Source organism: Chiroxiphia lanceolata, chromosome 2, assembly GCF_009829145.1.
Source record: "Chiroxiphia lanceolata isolate bChiLan1 chromosome 2, bChiLan1.pri, whole genome shotgun sequence".
Taxonomy (NCBI): Eukaryota; Metazoa; Chordata; class Aves; order Passeriformes; family Pipridae; genus Chiroxiphia; species Chiroxiphia lanceolata.
This window is the reverse complement of record NC_045638.1, coordinates 53,986,678-54,007,079: the sequence shown is the minus strand read 5'-3', so window position 1 is coordinate 54,007,079 and position 20,402 is coordinate 53,986,678. Positions and strand designations below refer to the sequence as shown.

General features: G+C 37.6%; 1 protein-coding gene across 3 annotated transcripts in view; it reads right to left on the bottom strand.

The window, feature by feature from the left end:
• The window catches only part of KLHL1 (kelch like family member 1), a 191,181-nt gene extending 185,373 nt beyond the window's left edge, over positions 1–5,808 (bottom strand). For 2 of the 3 annotated variants that reach the window (XM_032680439.1, XM_032680438.1), the window contains exon 1: positions 5,264–5,808. In XM_032680439.1, the coding sequence (XP_032536330.1) occupies positions 5,264–5,745 (482 nt within the window). In that variant the 5' untranslated portion in view covers positions 5,746–5,808. Of the gene's footprint in view, positions 1–3,356; positions 3,380–5,263 lie in introns of those variants that run through there. The other variant, XM_032680440.1, reaches the window with a different exon arrangement.
• Between the last annotated feature and the right edge of the window lie 14,594 nt (positions 5,809–20,402).

The window sequence follows — 20,402 nt, the reverse complement described above, 5'->3', positions numbered from 1 at the left end:
CAGCAAACAAAGCCGCTAAACACCTAGATCTAGAAATGTTGTTCTAGGAGTAGCAAAGCCAGACTTTACAGTGAGGAAATTCTAGACCTAGATTTTCCTTGTAATTTAGTTAATGCCATCCACATATACATACAGTCTCTAGCTATGTGATCTTGCACTATTTTTATCACCAGATTATTTTGCATCCCATGCACCGAACACAGATCCTCTGAGAATGAATAAGAACTTTGGAGGAGACAGGTCTGTGGCCTGTGTTGTGTAGGAACCCTGCCTCTTTTGTTGTGAAAGTTAAAAGTATAAAAGCATAAAAGTTATATAACCATTGTTAAAAGTTTCATAATCAAGTCAAAAAAGAAATTAATTATTCTCTTCTGATTCCATAACCTAGAAATGTGGAGTTGTGTGATCTATATTCCACCCTGAGCATTAAATTACATTCTTTACAAAGCCTTCTACATGAGATAGCCAAGTCAATGGAAAACATAAGCAGCTATAAATTTTACTTCTTTAGTACTTAATTTTAGGATGTGGCTATCACAGCAGAAGCCATGGTTCCAATTTGGATAGCACCTCAGAAAGGCCATAGCCATGATCACTGGTGAAAATATTTAAAGATGTGAGAGCTCACAGGATAGACTAAGACATAAGGAAGGTATCTTGATTCCTCTCTTTTTGTAAGCTCAGGTACCAAGATCAAAGCCGTAAATGGGAAGCCCCATTTACTTAGAAATCAGAGACTGAAATCCTCTCTTGAGTCTAGATACACATGCAACAGTACATTAAGTACTTAAGTTGCAAATTTTGATGATAATTTTATCTACATTTTCTGAATTGACCAAAATATTTTCTCATTAAATTAGAAAGCTGCATTGAGATTGTTGCTTATCCTGACAGGTTTCAAATTCGTAACTTTGTACAGCAGCATGCTAACCACAAAGTTGTAGGTTGCTAGGAGAAAAGAAGGAAGACATGAAAGTGGGAAAGACTAATGGGTAAAAACCATCAAAACAGGATTTGTGCGCTCAGAACAGAAAAATACAAAAGAACTGCTTATACAAAAGCTTTGATACTATATTTTACACATTTACACAAATTTTTATGTTTCTGATTCTACCCTGATCGTTCTTATTTCTTATCAAATAATGATTTAATTTAAATAAATAGTTTTGACCATGGAGACTTGTAAACTAAATTTCTCAGTTAATGTTTGAATTACAAAACCATGCTCTCACTTATTAACCTTCTGGTTTCCCACTAATACTGAATTTTTTACTTCATGGTGACAAACTCAACAGAAACAGCGTAAGATGCTTTCCTCATGATTTTTTCTAGTGAAGCAAGATTTGAGTGTGAGACTCTGCTGTGTGAGGAGGGCACAGTACTCAGCCCTTTCACTTCTTCCTTTACGATCACTAATGGTGGAAGGATTTGCCATCTTCTTTCAGAAGCTGTATTTTCAAATTCTTGTATGTTTTATGAAAGAATTCTGCATTGTCAGTACTTGCTTTATGTGGGTTAGGCATATCTTAGCATACCCCTCTTGGAGCTGTCTCTTAAAGAAAATGTTAATTGAATCCCATGTTCCCCATTCTTCCTGCACACAACCAGAGGAGTCTGGGACTGGTTTGCAGAAGGGCTCATAATTTATGGGTACAACAGAGAACATAGAAAGCAGTAGAAGAAAAATGCTATATGCTCTGAAACCAGTCAATTAATTCTTTCTTACTTTTATCTCTCTTTCTGGTTTACCCCCTATTGTAAAATAGGGCTGTTGCAAAGATAAACCTGTTACTAGTCTGTGGCGAACAGTGCTGAGGGCTCCTGAGTAATTACATCTTCACAGGATTTGGACAATGTAAATCAAGCAAAACACGCTACCATTCACTGAGGAGGGAGGGATTAAAATACTGACTCTTTGCTTATTAGGTGAATACCATTCATGTTGAGGGTTAATTGACATGTCACATAAAAAAAGCTATTGTGATCATGTAAGGTCTCCATTATAAATTGAGAGGACAGCTGATGACTATATAGCAAATCTTTAAACAGGTGTTTTCCAAGCATTTTGTGGATGATTTATAAATCTTAATTATGAATTCATTTCATAGATTTTTTTTCCTAACAGCTTTGTCTTAGAAAACGAAGATCAAAACAGAATCTGTTTAATTATGCACTGCAGCTATTGACAATTTTGTCAGACCACCTCTAACGAACTTGATATGCATGTTTTCAAGCAATTTCAAACAATCAAAGTTTTCAAACACTAATTGCTAACTCTAAATTTTTTTTTTTGTTTTTATGGATACAATATGGAATATAGAACAATTAGGCAAGTACTTTTTAATATGCATGGTCTAACCCTTCAGTCTTCTTAATGCCAACGGGACTATCCACAGAACCTTAAGTATGTATGTACCTGCACAATTGACATGATAGGATGTTCTTCAGAAGCATGCAAAAACCTCAAATCAATAAAATAGAATGTGCTTATTATTATGCAGCCACAATCTCTCATTAAATAAATCCCACAATATCTAATAGAATATTAAAATTTAAATTAAGATTTCAAGATCATTCACCTTAGTGTTTAACTTAAATGTGAAAACAATAACTAAAAATGCAAAAAACCCGCCAAACCCAGGAATTCTGCATATAAGATGAGCTGAAAAAGGATTCCAGTACAAAATTCAAGCTGAGGGGAGCAACTGGGAAAAATAAAAACAAACAAACAAAACATTAAAGAGAAACCAAAACAGAACAAAAATAAACAAACAAAACCAAAACAGACAAGCAAAAAACCAACCAAAACTTTTTTGGGGTACAAGGATATCAAGATCTCAAGTAGACAATAAAACAAAAAAAAAAAGTAGCTTTCTCTTGTGCATACATATTAATAGTAGATATAACAAAAAATTATTAATCGTAAGCATAAAAGCAAAGCCAATTTGTCAACCTGCTCCTCAGGTTGACCTACCACTGGGAACCTAGCTAATATTGCCCAGAGACCTCTTGTTCACAACATTTGAAACAATGTCCACATGGTCTATATTAGATCATAATCAAATGTTGAAGTCTCAACATTTTCACATAACAAAAATATTGTTTTCCAAACAGTCCCAAAATGTTAAAGTAGTTGTTAAATATGTGCAGGACAAAATACTATGGAAATTTAGGAGTTATCAATTTTACAACCTCTGTGCCAAAAATCCAGGTATATGCCTACTCATCAGTTTATGTATATGATAGTATCTTTCATTCAAGACTGAACAGTAGTTTACATATTCTATAGTCACAGTGAAATAAAGAAGTTGGCACATTGATAAAAAGACTAATCTACAGAAGGAGTGAGACATAACCTGACAGGGCAGTAGAAAATTGTTGGCCCACAGAACTTTCAAGCACAGCACTGCCACTTTTGCAGCACTTGACTACTTGTCACAGCATTCAAAGTTCATACAGGTTCTATGATGCAGAAACAGAAAAGCAAGCCTTAGACTCTAAAACTATCCTAAACATTTTTGTATCTTGAAAGGAGGCACTTTCATTAACAATAAAATTGTCTTTCCTGACTTAGTTATTTTAAATCTGAACAAATTTTAGCATGTTCCTTCAAAAGAACTATGATGTCTAGACGTGTTGTTTCAGTAGCAATGAATGAAGAACATGGAATAAATTGATTATTAAAATCAAAAGCAGTAAGAGCAGTAATCAGATACACATTGTCACAGAGTCACACATTCTAGCAAGTCAACTTTTATGGACAAATCAAGTAGTGCCATCAAAACTCAGTAAGCTTCTGCCAGTATGCAGATCTCTACAGATTCTCAGATCAGTGACACACCTGATATAAAGTCCATAGAATGAAATTATATTTGTACTAGGTTTTAACCTCTTCAGTTCAAAAACCTTGAAGGGGTATTTTAAGGGGTATTTTTATGTCTTTATAGTGTACCTCGATAACAATTTGTATTGAATCCTTCTTGTTGCTCAAAATAATTTTCAATGTTCATAAAAACTTCAGTATTGCTTTTCCTTTAAAAATATACTCTAAGTCACTTATCAGCTATTCCACATGTGTAAATTAGGTAGGTCCTATGAAATAAACTATGCTAACTAACAAAAAATAAAGAGATTCAAGGAGAGAATATATGCTTTGGGGGGTCTCTGAAAAAGCTTAAAATACTCAAATTTACATGTACATGCACGTTTATCTACAACCGTATTAATCCAAACACATGCACAGTGCTGTCTCTCCATCTAATAAAATATTTATTACTTTATGTTTTACTTTCAATATGAAGAATACAATTTTTTTTTTTCATTTCTGTTTAGAAACAGAACTGTACATTTTTTTTTCTATAGTTTAAAAGAAAAAAAAGACAAGGGAAATTAAATTGAAGCAATTTTAACCATGGGGAAGTGGGGGCAAGCAGAGTTAAAGCAATGAATCATCTTACCCTCAGGACTATCTGAATCAGAGTGTTTCTGAAAACTCTGTGTTAGCTACATTTCCTTTTTCTAATGATTTTAATTTCTTTTTCAGCTGGGGGTGAGGAGGGCAGGATTGACAAAGAAAAGCAATCCAACATTAACAGAAACACAAGAAGTTGGATGTGTCTTGCTTGCTCTTACATCTTCTCAGGTGTCACTCGGTTGATGATTCGTAAAACTAATTCTTATTTTTCTCTGATGTAGGCTGTAACACGGTTTAGTCACCGAGTTCCAGGAAAGTGAACGTTTTTACTTTTGAGCTTTCATCTGGCATCCCCCAATACTCTGAACAATATCACCTCCCCGCTAGCCTTTTAATGAACTTCTGAGAAAGTTGGGTAGAGACGATCCCCAGCGCGGGGCACCGGCTTCGAGAGGCTCTCGGGCCACCTCGCGGGCAGGGACAGCCCAGGAGCCGGGACGGAGACAGGGGCAGGTCAGGGGCAGTCGCAGGCCGGGGCAGGGGCAAGGCCAGGGGCAGCATCCCTGGACCGCGACACCTTGGCCATGAGGCTGGTCGCTCTCTCCCGGGACCTTCGGGCAGCCCCCCAGCTGCCCTTCCCGCGCCGCAGGGTGCCCCTCCACCCCAAAACCCTGCCAGTTCAAACGGAGGAACTTCCCTTCTGCCCCCCAGCCTCCCCGCACCCTCCCGCCACAACGCCGGCACCCCGGCCCGGCCGCGCCCCCGCCCCGTCAATGCCCCCACGGCCGGAGGGCGATGACCCCCCGCGGACCGACCGCGCAGGTGGCGCTGGAGCCGCCGCGGTCCTACCTGTGTCCGCATCCGTCACCTGTTGCTCGGCCGCCTCCATCCGCGCAGCCCCCCGGTGCCTCCTCGCGCTCCGGCGGCGCCAGGGGCTTCTCGGGCTCGCAGGCCACCTCCATCCCGCCGGGCACCGCCTCCGCCTCCTCCTCCTCCAGGGACTCCACGTAGAAGACGGTGCGAGGCGGCGGCGGTCCCGGCCCGTGCCCCGTGGCCGGCCGGCCGCCGGCGGGCAGCAGCGTCCCGTTGGGCGGGCTGGCCGTGGTGGCCGCCGAGGAGGAAGAGGCGGATTTCTTCCAGAAGACGCCGTTGCCTCTCTCCTGGCTCTTCAGCAGGCGGCTCTGGCTCGGTCCCCAGTGCTCGAAGCTGCTGTCGGGCGGCAGGCAGCCGCCCCCCGCCGGGCCTCCCGCCGGCGAGGGGTGGCTGAACAGTTTCCAGCGGAGGCGCAGGATGTGCTTCACGTCGAAGTCTTTCCTGCCGGAGCCGGACATGGTGCCGCGGCGGGCGGGGGACGGGCGCGGGCTGAGGCGGGACTCACGGCGGCCAAGCAGGGCCAGGCGGCGGCGGTGGCGGGATCGCGGGGCGGCCCCGCTCCCGGCAGCGGCGGCGGCGACGGCTCCTCCGGGCAGCGCTGCGCTTGTAGGGCGAGGGGTGGCAGCCGCCGGGAGGAGAGAGATGCGCGCACACACCCGTGCAGAGAGAAAGGGAGGATGGATGGATAGAGCCAAGAGGAGGTAGAGACACCCAGCAGGGAAGGGAGAAAGAGAGAGAGGGAGAGATGTCCAGAGCTGACGAGAATTGCACGGAGATCAGTGGAAAGGGGAGGAGAAAGAGGCAGACATGAGAGACACCTCTCAGGGGAGACGGGCACTTGCGAGGGAAGTGTGGGTGAGGGAGGCTGCGACAACGCTCTCGTCTGATTAACGGGAGAGCGAGCTACAGCCCGGAGAGGAGCGGCGGCGGCGGCAGCAGCCACAGCGGGAGGCAGGTGGCACTTCCTCAGTCTCCGAGATCTCCGTGACCGAGTGCAGCCAGAGAGGAAAAAGTCACTTGGAAGCCTCTCTTTACCTCCCACCTTCCCATCCCATTTCTCTGGGGAGTCCCATGCCTGCCGTTGCCTGGGATGGCAAAGCCTGAGAGCTGGCACAGAGAGAAATCGGGGCTCTTTTATATACACTGTACGTAGGAGGGAAGAAAAAAAAATCCCGCCCGTGAGGCTGTCAAGGTCCTCACTATGTACAAATTTCTGTCTATCTCGGCTCCTCTCACCGAGCCGCCCCCTCCCTTGCATGTGACGCAGTTGTGCGCTGGGGCCATCAGTGTGAAGAGGCAGAGAGGAAAAGAAATGCTTCACCCTTCCTCGTGCAAGTAAGTCGGCAGGTCACGAACTATCCCTCACAGTCTCCTCCTCTCTCAAGTGCAGGTCTCCTCACCTTGGTATTTTGGTTCCGAGATCACTGTGTATTACTGGGAGCAAAATAAAGTGAAACGACAAATGCATCAGCAGCAGTAAATGCAAAAATGCGAATCATAGGAGTAGAGACGTAATAGACTGCATGTAGACTGGATAAGGTTACAGGTTAACGATTTATTCTGCAGGCTCCGTTCATCAGCCTGTTGGCTTAGTGTTGCTGTACCAGTAGAAAACATTGGCTAGAGGGACAGTGTGTCAAGCAGAAATAGCACTACACATCTGCTTCTTACCTTTTATATCTGCTCTTAATGCAGTCTGACAGTGCTAAACCCAAGGGAGGTTCCTTTCTCGACAGAAAAAAATCTGCTTAGGAACATCTGCCCACTTGGGAGGGGTGTCACAGTACACTGCATCTGGGACATAATTACAGAATTAAAAGCTTTATGCTGAAGCATGGGAGAGGGATATGGGCGCAAAACTACGTATCACGGCTAGCTCATGAATCCCCATGCAAGAAATGTTGGCAGTAAACAGAATACCTGCAAATCACCTATACCTTAGAAAGTAATATTTTAGAAGAAGATTTATCCCTAGGAAGATGATGAAAAAGATTGTATTTTCCCCCAGTAATGTTTGCATTGCCCAGCTTTACCCATGTACTCATGAGCTGTCAAAAGTTCGGTATGCTAACTCTTTGTGAAATCAAGAAACAAGATTGTAAGAATCATTTCCCTCAAGCTGGAATGTTTTAATTCCTCATATGTAAAATATTATAGCTTGAAAATTTCTCCAGAGAAACACAAAACTCAAACATTAATTAACAATTTTATTACTGTTATATTTACTTTATGAGTGAAGTATATTACTGTTTTGTTTAGTTTTTCTGTGAAATAGTGCTTCTGAGTATAAACTAATTAGGGTTTGTGTTTAACGTTGATAAAGTTCTGGCTTTAACACTACAAGAATTCAGGGCACCAAGTCCTACTTTCAAAGGAAAAAAAATCACTACTGTGCATTTTAAATATTGATTTATTCCACAACAGCTGGACTGAAAACTCTTTGGTGCCTCAACTTTACTCTCAGTATTCAGTGATAAAAAAAGACAAGAACCATTCTAAAGCAAACAGAAGAGACAGCTCATTTTTATCCAGGAACTGATCTTCTGAGAAGGGCAGCAGGAAGAAAAGCCTAAAAATCTTCATGTAGAATAGGACAGATGAAACTTTCATCATTTCTGAGACTCTAGAAATGCATCTCTTATGGCAATATATATGAAATCATCAATAGTGAATACTGGCTACTTAATGTCTAGTTACAAGCTCTAAAAGATGAGGATATGTACATATAAAATAGTTTTAATCAATGAATACATAGACAGTATGCTATCTCTTCTTCATTTAATACCTCCTGGTTGACTAGGACAATGCAGATGTATAACCTAATTTGAGGAGAATTGCATCATTTCCTTACCATATTATAAATCTTAGTAATTTTAAAATCTGCATTAATATTTAAATTGATCATTTGATGTGAACAATTGATAGTTTAGATGCTCTGTCTTTTCTTCAGCTACATAGATAAGTTTAAATGACAGTACATTCCAACAAAACCTACTTCAGAGATCACTCAGTAACTACATAGAACAGTATCACCCAAAAAATTGATTCAGGTTTTTTATCACCTTTCCATCCAGTACGACCTGTCAAGCAATTATGAGGAAGAAAGGTAAAGAATACTTTAGGTTATTTGCTATTCATATGTTTTTATTTCAGTTATGTCGGTTACTGAAATAAAATCTTGAATTTTTTTTTTTAATAATTAAAATCTCAGTTCTTAAATATATTGTGTAGTCTTTGACATACTTTTAAACATTACTTGATCCTTTCTTATTGTAGTACATAAATATTTTTTGCAGTAAGAGATGTACATATTTGCTATCTATACATGGATTTTTTCCTGCATGAAGGTGTATGAATACTTGAGTATTATAAAATGAAATCTGGAAAACTGTCTTGATGATCTTAGTTCATATCACATTCATAATTATTTTGTCAATGTACAGTAAACAAAAGTTACCCCTAAAAAAAGCTACACCGAAGAAGTAACTGTTGTCAGTATATATAGTTAATTAATAAATTGGTTTCCTGAGCTTGAAGTAAAAGAATTAAACGGTTTGGTTTAGTTAGGCTCTCACAGTTTCTTATCTTCATGTTTCCCTGTGAGCACTTTTGATATATGTCAGTGAGGCAAAGAGCATATTCTAGATTATTGCATGATAAGAAGAACACAAAATGTCTTTGAGTTTTAATTGAAACTTCTTGTTCATAAAAAGGTTAACTTTACTCTGTACATTGTCTAGACTTGCTTCTCCATCCAGGAGAAGAAAAAATGGTTCTCTACTGGAATTCTGGGGACCTTACTCATAGGATTTAAATAAAATTATTTTACTAGTGGGCTATGTCTTAGTCTACTCATATGGGGTTGACATAAACATATGAACAAAACTATGAAATTACAAGTGTCTTTCAAGTTGTCAAAGGGAAATACTTTGATGTCTAACAAACAGCCTTCCATCCATACCTTATATTTGCCATGAACTACAGCCAAAATGATAATAGTCATAGATAAACTTTCTCGTGTCTGTTGGTTGCGCACTGTGTATCACATTTGATTTTTGCTTATTAAATAGCATATTTCTGAACTTCCTCACCTGATGTAGTTTCCCCAGATTACTCATTGCCACTCAAATCTTGAATAACTTTACAGACTTTGCTTGAAAGTATTCATGGCTCTTTTTTCTTCTTCTGTTAGTCAGGCAAACAGGTGAAAGTGGTTAATCTTTATGTCCCTGTTATGAGTCAGATTCCTGACACTTTCTCTTTGGTTTTTTTTGTGTTTCTAATGCTCTTCAAATGAAATAAATTCACATAGTCATGTCCCTAAGGAAGTCTCATGCTCATGTTTTGTAGGAAAAATGGCCTAGGGGTATATATCCTTTAGTAAATCTTTAAATAGTAAAGAGAACTTGCAAAGAGAAGAACCTTGAAGTATGTATCCAAACTAGTCAGATTTTATTAACTCTCTTTTTTCCTCCTTTCCATTGCAAAACTTTGGAGTACTGTTTATTTTTAGACAAATGTTTAACATCACGCTGTTTACGTGTTGTACCCTAGGGAGAAATGGTGGATCAGGAGTAAGGTTAAGTTGTAGTTGCAGTTATTGATTGATAAAACAAGCGACAGAGGAACCATCATACAAAGAAACCCAAGTAGTCCTGGGGTATGTGAATCTACACATTAATAAAGTCAAGAGATATACAACAAGTCTGAGGGTGATGAACATTTAGCCTTACTGTGGAAGAATAGTTATCAATAAGAGACGGGATATACCTCTCAGCAAATTAAAAGGATAAGGGGTGGGTTTGTTACTGAATTTTATTCTGTTATGTATTTTTAATCCAGAAGATGCTAAATTTGGATGAGAACACAAAAAATGAGACAGCACTGTGCTTTGGATCAAAGATGGTAGTAGAATGAATGATTTTTAAATGGTTTTTAAACAGTTGTTACTTGAATGTGGGAATTCTCACACGAATGAATGAACATGCACTTCAGCTATAAAGATGCTTATTTTTGGGCTGATTATACATTCGGAAGCTAGAATCAGAGGGTGCTTAAAAGATGCTTAAAAGAACTACAAGAAGCTTAAAAGATCTGCTTAAAAGATGTTAAAAAGAACTACAGAATACTTCAGCTAAAGTAAGTAGAGAAAGAAATTGATGGGACTGGACATCCATTGACCTCAAAACGTAGTGCAGAAAGTGTCAGTGTGCTAAATGATAAGCAAATAATGCTTTAGAATTATTCTTTAAACTTTTGGTATGTACAAAGCCTTTGAACAAGCTTTATGACGTAGATATATTCTAAGTCTGTTTTGATAAATAAACTGAGAAACACTGGGAATAGATGGTGGTAGGGGGAAATTAAACAGTTATGTTGTTTATAATGTATACATATAATGCTGTGGCATTGCTGTGAGTCAGGGAGTTTCAACTTGTTAAACTGATTTTCTTCCCATAGTAACATATTTAAAATACTATAAATATGCCCACACTTATTGACTATGATTGTTTTCTAATGGCAAGAAAGGAATAACAAAACCAGGCAAACAGTAAATTGGACCTGATTCACCTGTCAGTGCTTATGTATGGTTTTTTGTAGTGAGTTTTCAACTGAAATTGAACTTTTGAGAATGATTTTGCCTTTGATAAGTTAAAAGGTTAAATGATGTTTTTTCTTAAAATTAAAAGTGAGCTAGCACAGCACAGGCTAGGTTTCTGAAAATGTGGTGACATAACTAGCTGCATTTATTTCAACTGGTAACAAAAGTTACTTCTCCGTAGTTGTTGTTGTTGAATGCCTCCTTAGTAATGCTGGGTAAAGTAATGATATATGAATTGCCCCTAGTGGTGATTTGAACAGGTACATTTTACTCTCCATTACAGGAGCCTAGAATAACACAGTCACTTATATTATCCTGGGGGGTGGTCATTTCTTAATCCATTTCATTATGGTCTCTGTGGTGACCAGTGACAGGACCTGAGGGAATGGCCTGAAGTTGTGTCAGGGGAGGTTTAGGTTAGAAAAAGGTTCTTTACCCAGAGGGTGGGTGGGTACTGGAACAGGCTCCCTAGGGCAGTGGTCACAGCATCAAGCCTGACAGTTCAAGAAGTGCTTGGATGATACTCTCAGGCACCTGGTGTGACTCTTGGGGATGGTCCAGTGCAGGGCTGGGAGTTGGTCTTGACGATTCTTGTGGGTCCCCTTCCAACTCAGCACATTCTATGATTCTGCGAAACATGGCATTATACCACCAGAGAAATAGTTTTTTCAAAAAATTTGGCTATTTGTAACAGTTGTCACTCCTCTTGAGAAATACATAGTTATTACCTGCAATTCCCAAGCTGGCCATAGATCAGCCTTATTTGAAAAAAAGTGCCATGCTTTCTCTCACATGTTATGGTCAAGAGAAACAGCTGAAATCCATCTAGTACAGGTTTGGCAGAGCGTACACCTTTCTCCTCCTATGCTGTACTCCACATAATATCCTGAGACCTTAGCATTTGAAAGCCACTCATCTGTACCACTTGTTCATTCACATAGACGCTATCACTATCTATTTCAAGTGGTAGAATTTCTTATTAAACTCACTATGTTGTTTTCCTTTGATCTAGAACCAACACTTTTAACAGTGCTTCTATGAATGACATCAATCTCTGTGGAAATTCTGGTGATGCAAAGAAAACAGGGCGTTTTTTCTTAGCTAGGTTCAATAATAGTTGCTGTCATTTTTCTGTGACTCAGAATCTTCTTAGAACTGATTTTCTTTCATGTTCTGTTCAAAAAATATGCAGTTTCCTGCTGATATTTTATTCAATGTTTGTTTTTCAATCTGAATTAAAATCTTCCTTCGAGTACTATATATTAGGAAATCACAGTAATAGAGACAGTGATGGTTTGCAAAACAGGCTATATAAAAAAGAAATTGCTAGGATTTTACCACTACACATGTAGTAGTAAATTATAGTAGACTTAATTAAATTAAACAGAGCCAGTGTAGCTGGCATAAGATGGTCGATACTGATAAGGCATCACAGTCTTGAAATGGTTTTGGATTGCACAGACTAACATGTCACAAACTCATTCAGTTAGGAAACATATTCAATAGGCACTTTGGATATAGCCAGCATTTTGGAGAATAGAAGCATTTAGCCATATGGAGGCAAATTGTGCCATGCCATTTGGCCTCAGTCCCAGAGGCTGAACAGAGCGGAGAACAGGCACGGGGAGATTTTGTTTACTGTTCTAGACATGACCTTATGATGCTTATATTTCATCTTATAGTTTCTTTTGAAGTTAAAAAAAAAATAAATGGGGATTTCACCCTTGAAAAACTTTTAGGAGATATTTGTGATGTTCCTCTGTGGCTAGGTTGTTTTAAAAGAAATTTTTCCTTTTTTTATGAACCTGATATTATTTTCTTCGTTGTTTTATTTTATAGGAAAACTTAATATCCCTATAAAATTTAACTTTAAATAGCAAAATGCTTTGTCTAAATAACGATATTGGATGATTTTAAAGAATTTTCTCTGATAATATTATTTACCATCTAAATTACAATCTTTGTAATCTGAGTAGAAAAATAGATAAATACAGACTAGCAAATACCAACTGCACTACATTATATATATATATATATATATAGACAGTTTTAATTTGAGGAATGCATAGATGAATATAGTGTAGTTGCTCAGAGTAACATTTGTAATATCAAGTGTAATCATCATATAATTTTATATTAAAGTTTTTGCTATTTCAGAAATAAAATTAAGAGAAAAATACTACCATGCATCAGCATTATTGTTATATCTATTTCTAAATGAACATTTTCCTCCTGCAGCCTGCAATTAGAGTAAAATATTTTGAAGTACAGAAGAGCAATAAACTTCTATTAACGTTAAAAAAGAACTTGTATTTTTTCTTTGCCATTGAAAAGTATAAGCAAAAAAATTCTGTAATTAAGCCGAGTCAAGATAAAATCAAATAATCTAAAAATTTCTCTACATCTCATTCACACAGAATTAATTGAGCAGTAAAAATGCTTTATATTACTATATATCTGAGGTTTCACGTATTTATAATTATTTTTGTTCGCAGAATTGTTTTCTTGCTGTGTTTTCTCTGATTTTAGATAACAAACTATACTATATTTTTAATCCCTTGGCCACAGTGTTTTATGGTGGTAGAATGTCATAGATTTCAGTGTCCTAAGACCATAACTTCTGGCAAGCATGTTCTAACTTCATGTTTTGACATAGTCACTTTGTCAAGAAAAGCCTAGGCAAAAATTTCACTGCGTAGTTAGAATCTAAAAAGTAGAGATTGACTAAAAAAAATATTTAATCCAAACTGTTCTCCTCAAAATTGAATGAATTATAGCTGACATATTTTTCTGTTTTTGTAAAAAATGCTTGTGATGGGAAGTCTATATTTTTTCCCAATCTATTCCAGTATTTTTTCGCAGTTACATATAATTCCGTATAGATTGATTTAGAAGTAAAATTGAGACACAATACTTCATTTGTAGCTGCAAGTGCATAAGTAATGACTGAAATAATTTTTGGTTTTTTGGTATAACTTGTGTTTTGCAGTTGGATTGCTGCAGCATATAACTCATAAGGAGGCATAATTAACAAAGAAGATCAGTAATTAGGATGCTGTGATGGCCAGAACACGTTACCTGTCTAGTAGGAGTTATATGAGCAGTACAAAGTACTGCTACCTACAAAACCTAAAAAGAGAAAGTTTATTAATTTTGATGATCTAAAGGAGGGAACTAAAGAAAATACAGATTGATAGAATCATTATGGTAAACTTTTGGACAATTTTCTTATTTGCCCCAAATATTCATTCAACTATCAGGATGTAGTTTTCAAGTGAAGGCAACAACAATCTGTCATATTCTTTTAAGCTAAAAGTGCATTACTGTCAGCAACCATTTGGTTTGCAGTTTTTTTGGAAGATAAACAACTTCAGTTTCTCGAGACTGTTTGAATTTTAATGTGGTCTCCAAAGCCTAGTCCAGTCTGAAGTGATCTGCAAATTGAACGGTGTACTGTATTTTCTGTTATGAAATGATAAATGTATTGAACAGTAATGAAGACAAATACATATGTAAACATACTGAGCATTTTTTCTTGTGCTTCTGTGTGCAATGAATAGCAGTGGAGTACAGTTTTCCAACCATTTATATACTCTCCTTGCAGTAGATTTTACTTGGGTGTAATTTTCTAGGTCATTTAAGAAAATAGTACCAGACACTATCTGACATACCTTAATATTTCAGACATACTAATGAGATGAGGTACCTGGTTGAATGAAATTTGTTGTGGTGTAATTTATTGGCTGACAATAAACATCTTTTGATTTTCCATATCTTTGTTCTAACATATTCTTCATTGTGTTTTCAAATGTAATGCTAACATGAGATTTCCTCAGCCATTTTTCTAGGTCCTCTGCAGAAAATTTCATCAACTTGATGAAATTTCATGAGACCTATATCTAGGTAACTTTTTTACTTGTTCTGTCTCGGTATGATGTCCATTAATCCATAGCTTCCTTAATGAAAACTAAAGCAGGACAAGTGTAAACACTTCATCCTTCCTGGAATTAGTAGTGTTTGGTACCCCTTAAGTAATGACTCAGCTCTTTCTTGCCTATCCTTTTAACTTACTGAAGGCAAGGAAATGAATACTAGCCCAGTGACTAAATGGAAAAAAGGCTGCTTAACCACTTTAATGACAGATTAGTCTTGGGGATAACTAGTGACGGTTGTGGAAAAAGGAGCCAGTAGTAATTTAGCAGTGAAGCATTTCAAACATTCAGGAGTAAAAACCTTTCCCTTGTTCTCTTTTATCCATAAGTGTAATTGAGCCCCTGACTTTTCCCTAAGGAAAGACTTTTTTCTTCTTCTGTATTATTGTTCAGCTATGCAACTGGTTACATTCTGATCGCACCTGTACTGATCACTATGAGTTTTCTTCATAATGAGTGGGAGGAAGACGGCATCTCCAAAGGGTGGCCCGTTGTAGCTATCTGAGACATTTGTCTGAGGTGATGTTAGCCAATCTTACCAATGTTAATTGTGATACGAGACAAAAGTGAGGAGCTGTTAGTGAAACATCTAAAGTGCACGTGTCAGAGCTAAAGAAGAGTAATTGTATCCAAAGTTTCAGCTCTATGATTTTATTTTTTTTTCATTTCATGTAATTGAAGGATAATACTTTTGTTCAGTTGTACACTGAAAGTAATTAGGTAGAAGAAATAACAAGCAGTTCTAATCCATTTTACTTGATGTTAAAATTCTGGAAATTCGCAGACAAATATGATTACTTAAGCAGTATTGCTGACTTTGCTAGAACAAAACATGTTTGGTTTTGAGGGTTGGTTTGTTTGCTTTGCATTCATTTCAAAACAACAGAATAATTTTCGGGTGAACAGTGGCGTTGTTTTCTTAGAGTTGCAATGTTTAACTTTAATCAAGGTATTTTTTTTCTTAATTTTAAAATTTACATTCCTCAGCTGTTTTGCTAACTATGAAAACAATTTAATTATTTTGTTCATATTGCTCTCATGTAGATTTAATGCTACATGAGTCTCTGATAATGTTCAAGGTAAGTATTATCTTAGGTAGTATACTGAGTTTAATGTTTACAGTGTACAAAATCTGAATAAAATTTTGAATTTGGAGAAAAGGTTTTGAAGTTATATTGTGTTAACTCATAACTCATTTATTTATCCTGGCTGCTCTTTTTATCTTTTTCTCAATATTACTTTTACCACTGATTGTCCTCATAGAAAGATATGGCCTACAATCATATGAATGACAGACAGAAATGGATAGAGATGGCTGCAAAGAAATTTCTGTTTTATCTATTTGAAGAGACACTATTCTTTTAAACCATATTAGCGTATGAATTTACATGAATATGTGGAAAATGGTGAGGGGGTTACTGTACAAACTCTGCCTAGGCTATCAGTATGTATTTTTGCAATACCTTAATGTCAATACATAATGCTGACATATATGAGTGTTAAAAGGGAAAGTGAATGAAGAGTAACCACACTTAGATATCCCTATTTTAACAGTATTGTGATTGACATTGAGTATACTATAGACATTCTGAGTAATTTAAAAAATAAAAAAACCCCAACATTTTTGACCCTTACGAGTAAGAAAGCCGCAGAAAGATACATAGTATTCTTTAAAAAGCGCTAGTGAGTTGTATTTAGTAAATTTGTTTTGTCTTTTCTTCATAACACAGTAGCAATTAAGTTTATGAAATGTAGTTTAGTGAGATATAAAGCCACAATTCAAACAAAATCAATTATACCATTATGATTTAATTTTAAATTCCTTTAGGATACATCTAAACAAACTGCAGACCTAAAACAAAACAGAAGCATGCTCAGAATTACTCCAAATTAAAATCTGTTACCTTGACACTAACCTATATTCAAGAACTTAAAACTCTTTTAGTGCCAAATCACATTGTAATAATACTTCGATCAAAATGTTTTCTATAGTTGAAATTATCTTAAACTGCAATTATCACAAATAGAACATCTTAACCAGTTTTCATTTTTGTTTATAGATCGCTTTCAGTTGTTCTTAGCATAAATATTGCGAAGGCTTTGTTGGCCTTACTGTACCAAGGGTAACCCTCCTTTTCTGGGTCACTTCATTTGAGCTTCTTTTATTAAAAAGGAAAATATTGTCAGTAAGATTTGAACAAACTAGCAGTGAAAATCATTTTTTTTTGTTGGCTAATACATGTGGTAGATGGCTGCAACCAGGAAGCTACTATGCAAAGCATTAATATGCTCACTACCTCTAAAACTGATCTCTGAGGAGTTAGAGTCAGTTAGTAGTCAGATGTGGAAAAGCCTCCTTGTTCTTCTTGCTGTTGTTGAATTTTTTGCTTGAATTTTTTTATACCTTATAATGTCAGCATTTTTCTTACTGAATCTCTACCCTGCTGATGATTGTCACTATCTCAACACCAGTACCTCTGTCTCCCCCACACTTTTTAATGACTTTAGACCACTTACTTTCTCAAACTTAAATTTCTCAGCAAAATGGTGCTAAAGTCACACAGCTGTGCTACAGGAAACTAAGCTCTAGATTACAAACAGTTGAACCTGTTGATCAAGGGTTACACTACTAAACTGTAATTTGTTGTGTGTACATTTCCATAGGGAGCATCACTTTTATTTTAGTAAAATTATAATAATTACCAGCTAAAGTAATTAAAACATTTAGAGAGAACACATTCAAGTCTAATAAAACATGCCCTTGACATCACAAAGGGCAAACACTGCTTAACCAAGCTAGGGCATTCTACAGTAGAGTGGACAAGGGAAGTGCTGCAGATGTCATTTGTCTGGACTTCTTTAAAGCCTTTGACACAGTCCCCCACAACACCCTTCTCTCTAAATGTATATGATGGGTGGACTGTTAGTGATGAATGGTGTCCCTCAGGGGTCCGTAGTGGGACCAGTGTTATTTAATATCTTCATCAACAACACAGACAGTGAGATCAAGTTCACCCTCAGCAAGTTTGCAGATGACACTAAACTGAGTGTGGTTGACCCAGCTGAAGGATGGGATGCCATCCAGAGAGACCTGGACAGGCCTGAGAAGGGGGCCTTTGGGAATTTCTTGCAGTTTAACAAGGCCAAGTGCAAGGTGCTGCTCCTGGGTTGAGGCAACCCCCAGTATCAATCCAGGCTGGGGGATGAACAGATCAAGAGCAGCCCTGCCAGGAAGGACTTGGGGGTGCTGGTGGATGAGAGGCTGGACATGACCCAGCAATGTGCTCTTGTAGTGCAGAAAGGCAATTGCATCCTGAACTGCATCAAAAGCAGCAGGTGGCCAGCAGGTTGAGGAAGGTGATTCTGCTCTGATGAGACCCCACCTCAAGTACTGCATCCAGCTCTGGGGTCCTCAGCGTAGGACAGACATTGACTCCTTGGAGTGAGTCCAGAGGAGGCCACCAAGATGATTAGAGGGATGGAGTATCTCTCCTACAACAAAGGGCTGATAGAATTCTTTTTGTTCAGCCTGGCAAAGAGAAGGATTCAAGGTGACCTACTTGTGGTCTTCCAGTACTGGAAGGAAGATGGAAAGGGGCTTTTCACAAGAGCATGTCATGACGGGACAAGGAGGGAATGGTTTCAAACTGAAATAGGGCAGGTTTTTATTAAATATCAGAAAAAAATTCTTTACTATGAGGGTGGTGAGGTACAGGAACAGGTTGCCCAGAGATGATGTGGATGCTCCATCCTTGGAAGTGTTCAAGGCCAGGTTCGATGGGGCTCTGAGCAACCTGGTCTAGTGAAAGGTTCCCCGCCCATGGCAGGGGGGTAAGATCTAGATGGTCTTAAAGTTCCTTCCAACTCAAACCATTCTATGATTCTATGTGGATTTCAGTTTCAATATGTATCTTAAATTTGTCTTCAGATTCTTAACATTGCTATAATTTCTAGTTTTTGAAAGAAATAACTCATCTTCTAAAACTTAAAATGGAAATAACTTCCTCAGTGTTAAATATTTTTTTTTTCTTTGTGAATATTTATCTTTGTACCTTTAAAGATAGCTGTCCACTGATATTACCACCAAGGAATTTGGAATTACAGGTGTTCTGACTCACAAAGCACCTAACATTTAATCATTAATTAATTGCTAAGCAGACTGTATGCCATTCTTGAATAAACTGGCTCATATACCTCCTAATACTTATTTAGTGAAATGTGCATCAAAATCAAATTTGAATTTTAGATATACTTTGAACTTTGTTGAACACCACTTATCTCTTGACAATAGAAAAAAATATTCCTTTTAATTGAGATTTACCTGAAATACTGTCCTGATTAAATTTAAATTAGTATTTATTAGTATTTATTAGCATTTGGCAATATACAATTCTTGGAAAACATCCCAAGCATCCATTTTTATTAACATAAATTGTTTGGAAAGTAATAATATGTTGTATTTGCCTCATGTTTTCCATTTCAACACAACTGATAAGCAAAGCAGTGAAGACATAGAAAAGGAATTTTATAATCCTTAATACTGTGCCTATATTTGGTATCCAGATTCAATAAATTTTAAGGTGAAATGGACATCTTACTTCCATCTGCAGTGTACCTAAGTATATCATATGCTTGAAAATAAGGACTCACACCCACATAAAGAATCCTGATGGGCCACAAAGCCTAAAGAGAATAGAAATATGAAATACGGCTAAGAAAAGGATTTAACTGAAAGTGTTGTCTACAGGATTTGAGGTGGATCAATATAGATATGAGTTAGGCATCTTCATGAAAGAGTTTCGGAGCTGAAAGCCCCATCATGAGGTTTTGACCAAATTACAGTGGAATATAACTGGTTTGTTTTTTTTTTAATGGATCATAAACTGTTTAGGATGTTTCTTTTGATAAAATACAAATGCAGAGCTCAAAATTTGATGGAATGTGCTGGGGGGAAAAAAAAAAAAGCCATTATCTACATGTAAGTCCATGGGGTTTTTTATTGGTTTCTGAGTTTTCCCACATTTTTTTCTGTCAAGAAATGTAGGCTAGACTGTTGCAGCAAGGCACTTCTGCAAGGCAAGGAATTAGTTTGTGAAACACTGTCTGCTTACGAGTTCCAAAGTCACTGCCACTATTTATGAACTCATCCACGTCTCCAGCAGTTGACTGTAGAGTGATGTTTAGGCTGTGACTTTCATGGCATCTTGACAACAGAAGGGACTATTTCAAAGATACATTTGAAAACTATCTCTGAATGACAGAGTTGCTGAAATATGACAGTTTTAATGGATATGACTCATACCCACTTGGAAAAAACTGAGTTCTTTGCCCACATGTTTAAAACTCTTATTCATTATCTTGAGACTATACTAGATTATACAGTATATTTTTTTTTTAATCTGCCTGCATATTAACTCTTCCTTCTTCATCTCTTAAAATAATTAAATATTATCCTATACTTTGGTCACATAGTCCTTTTCTCCTCTGTCCTCTACTACATGAAATTTGAAATATTCCATGTTCTATGTTTTGATAAATTTACTTTTTCACTGAATATACTCAAGTGCTTGGAGAAAACCTA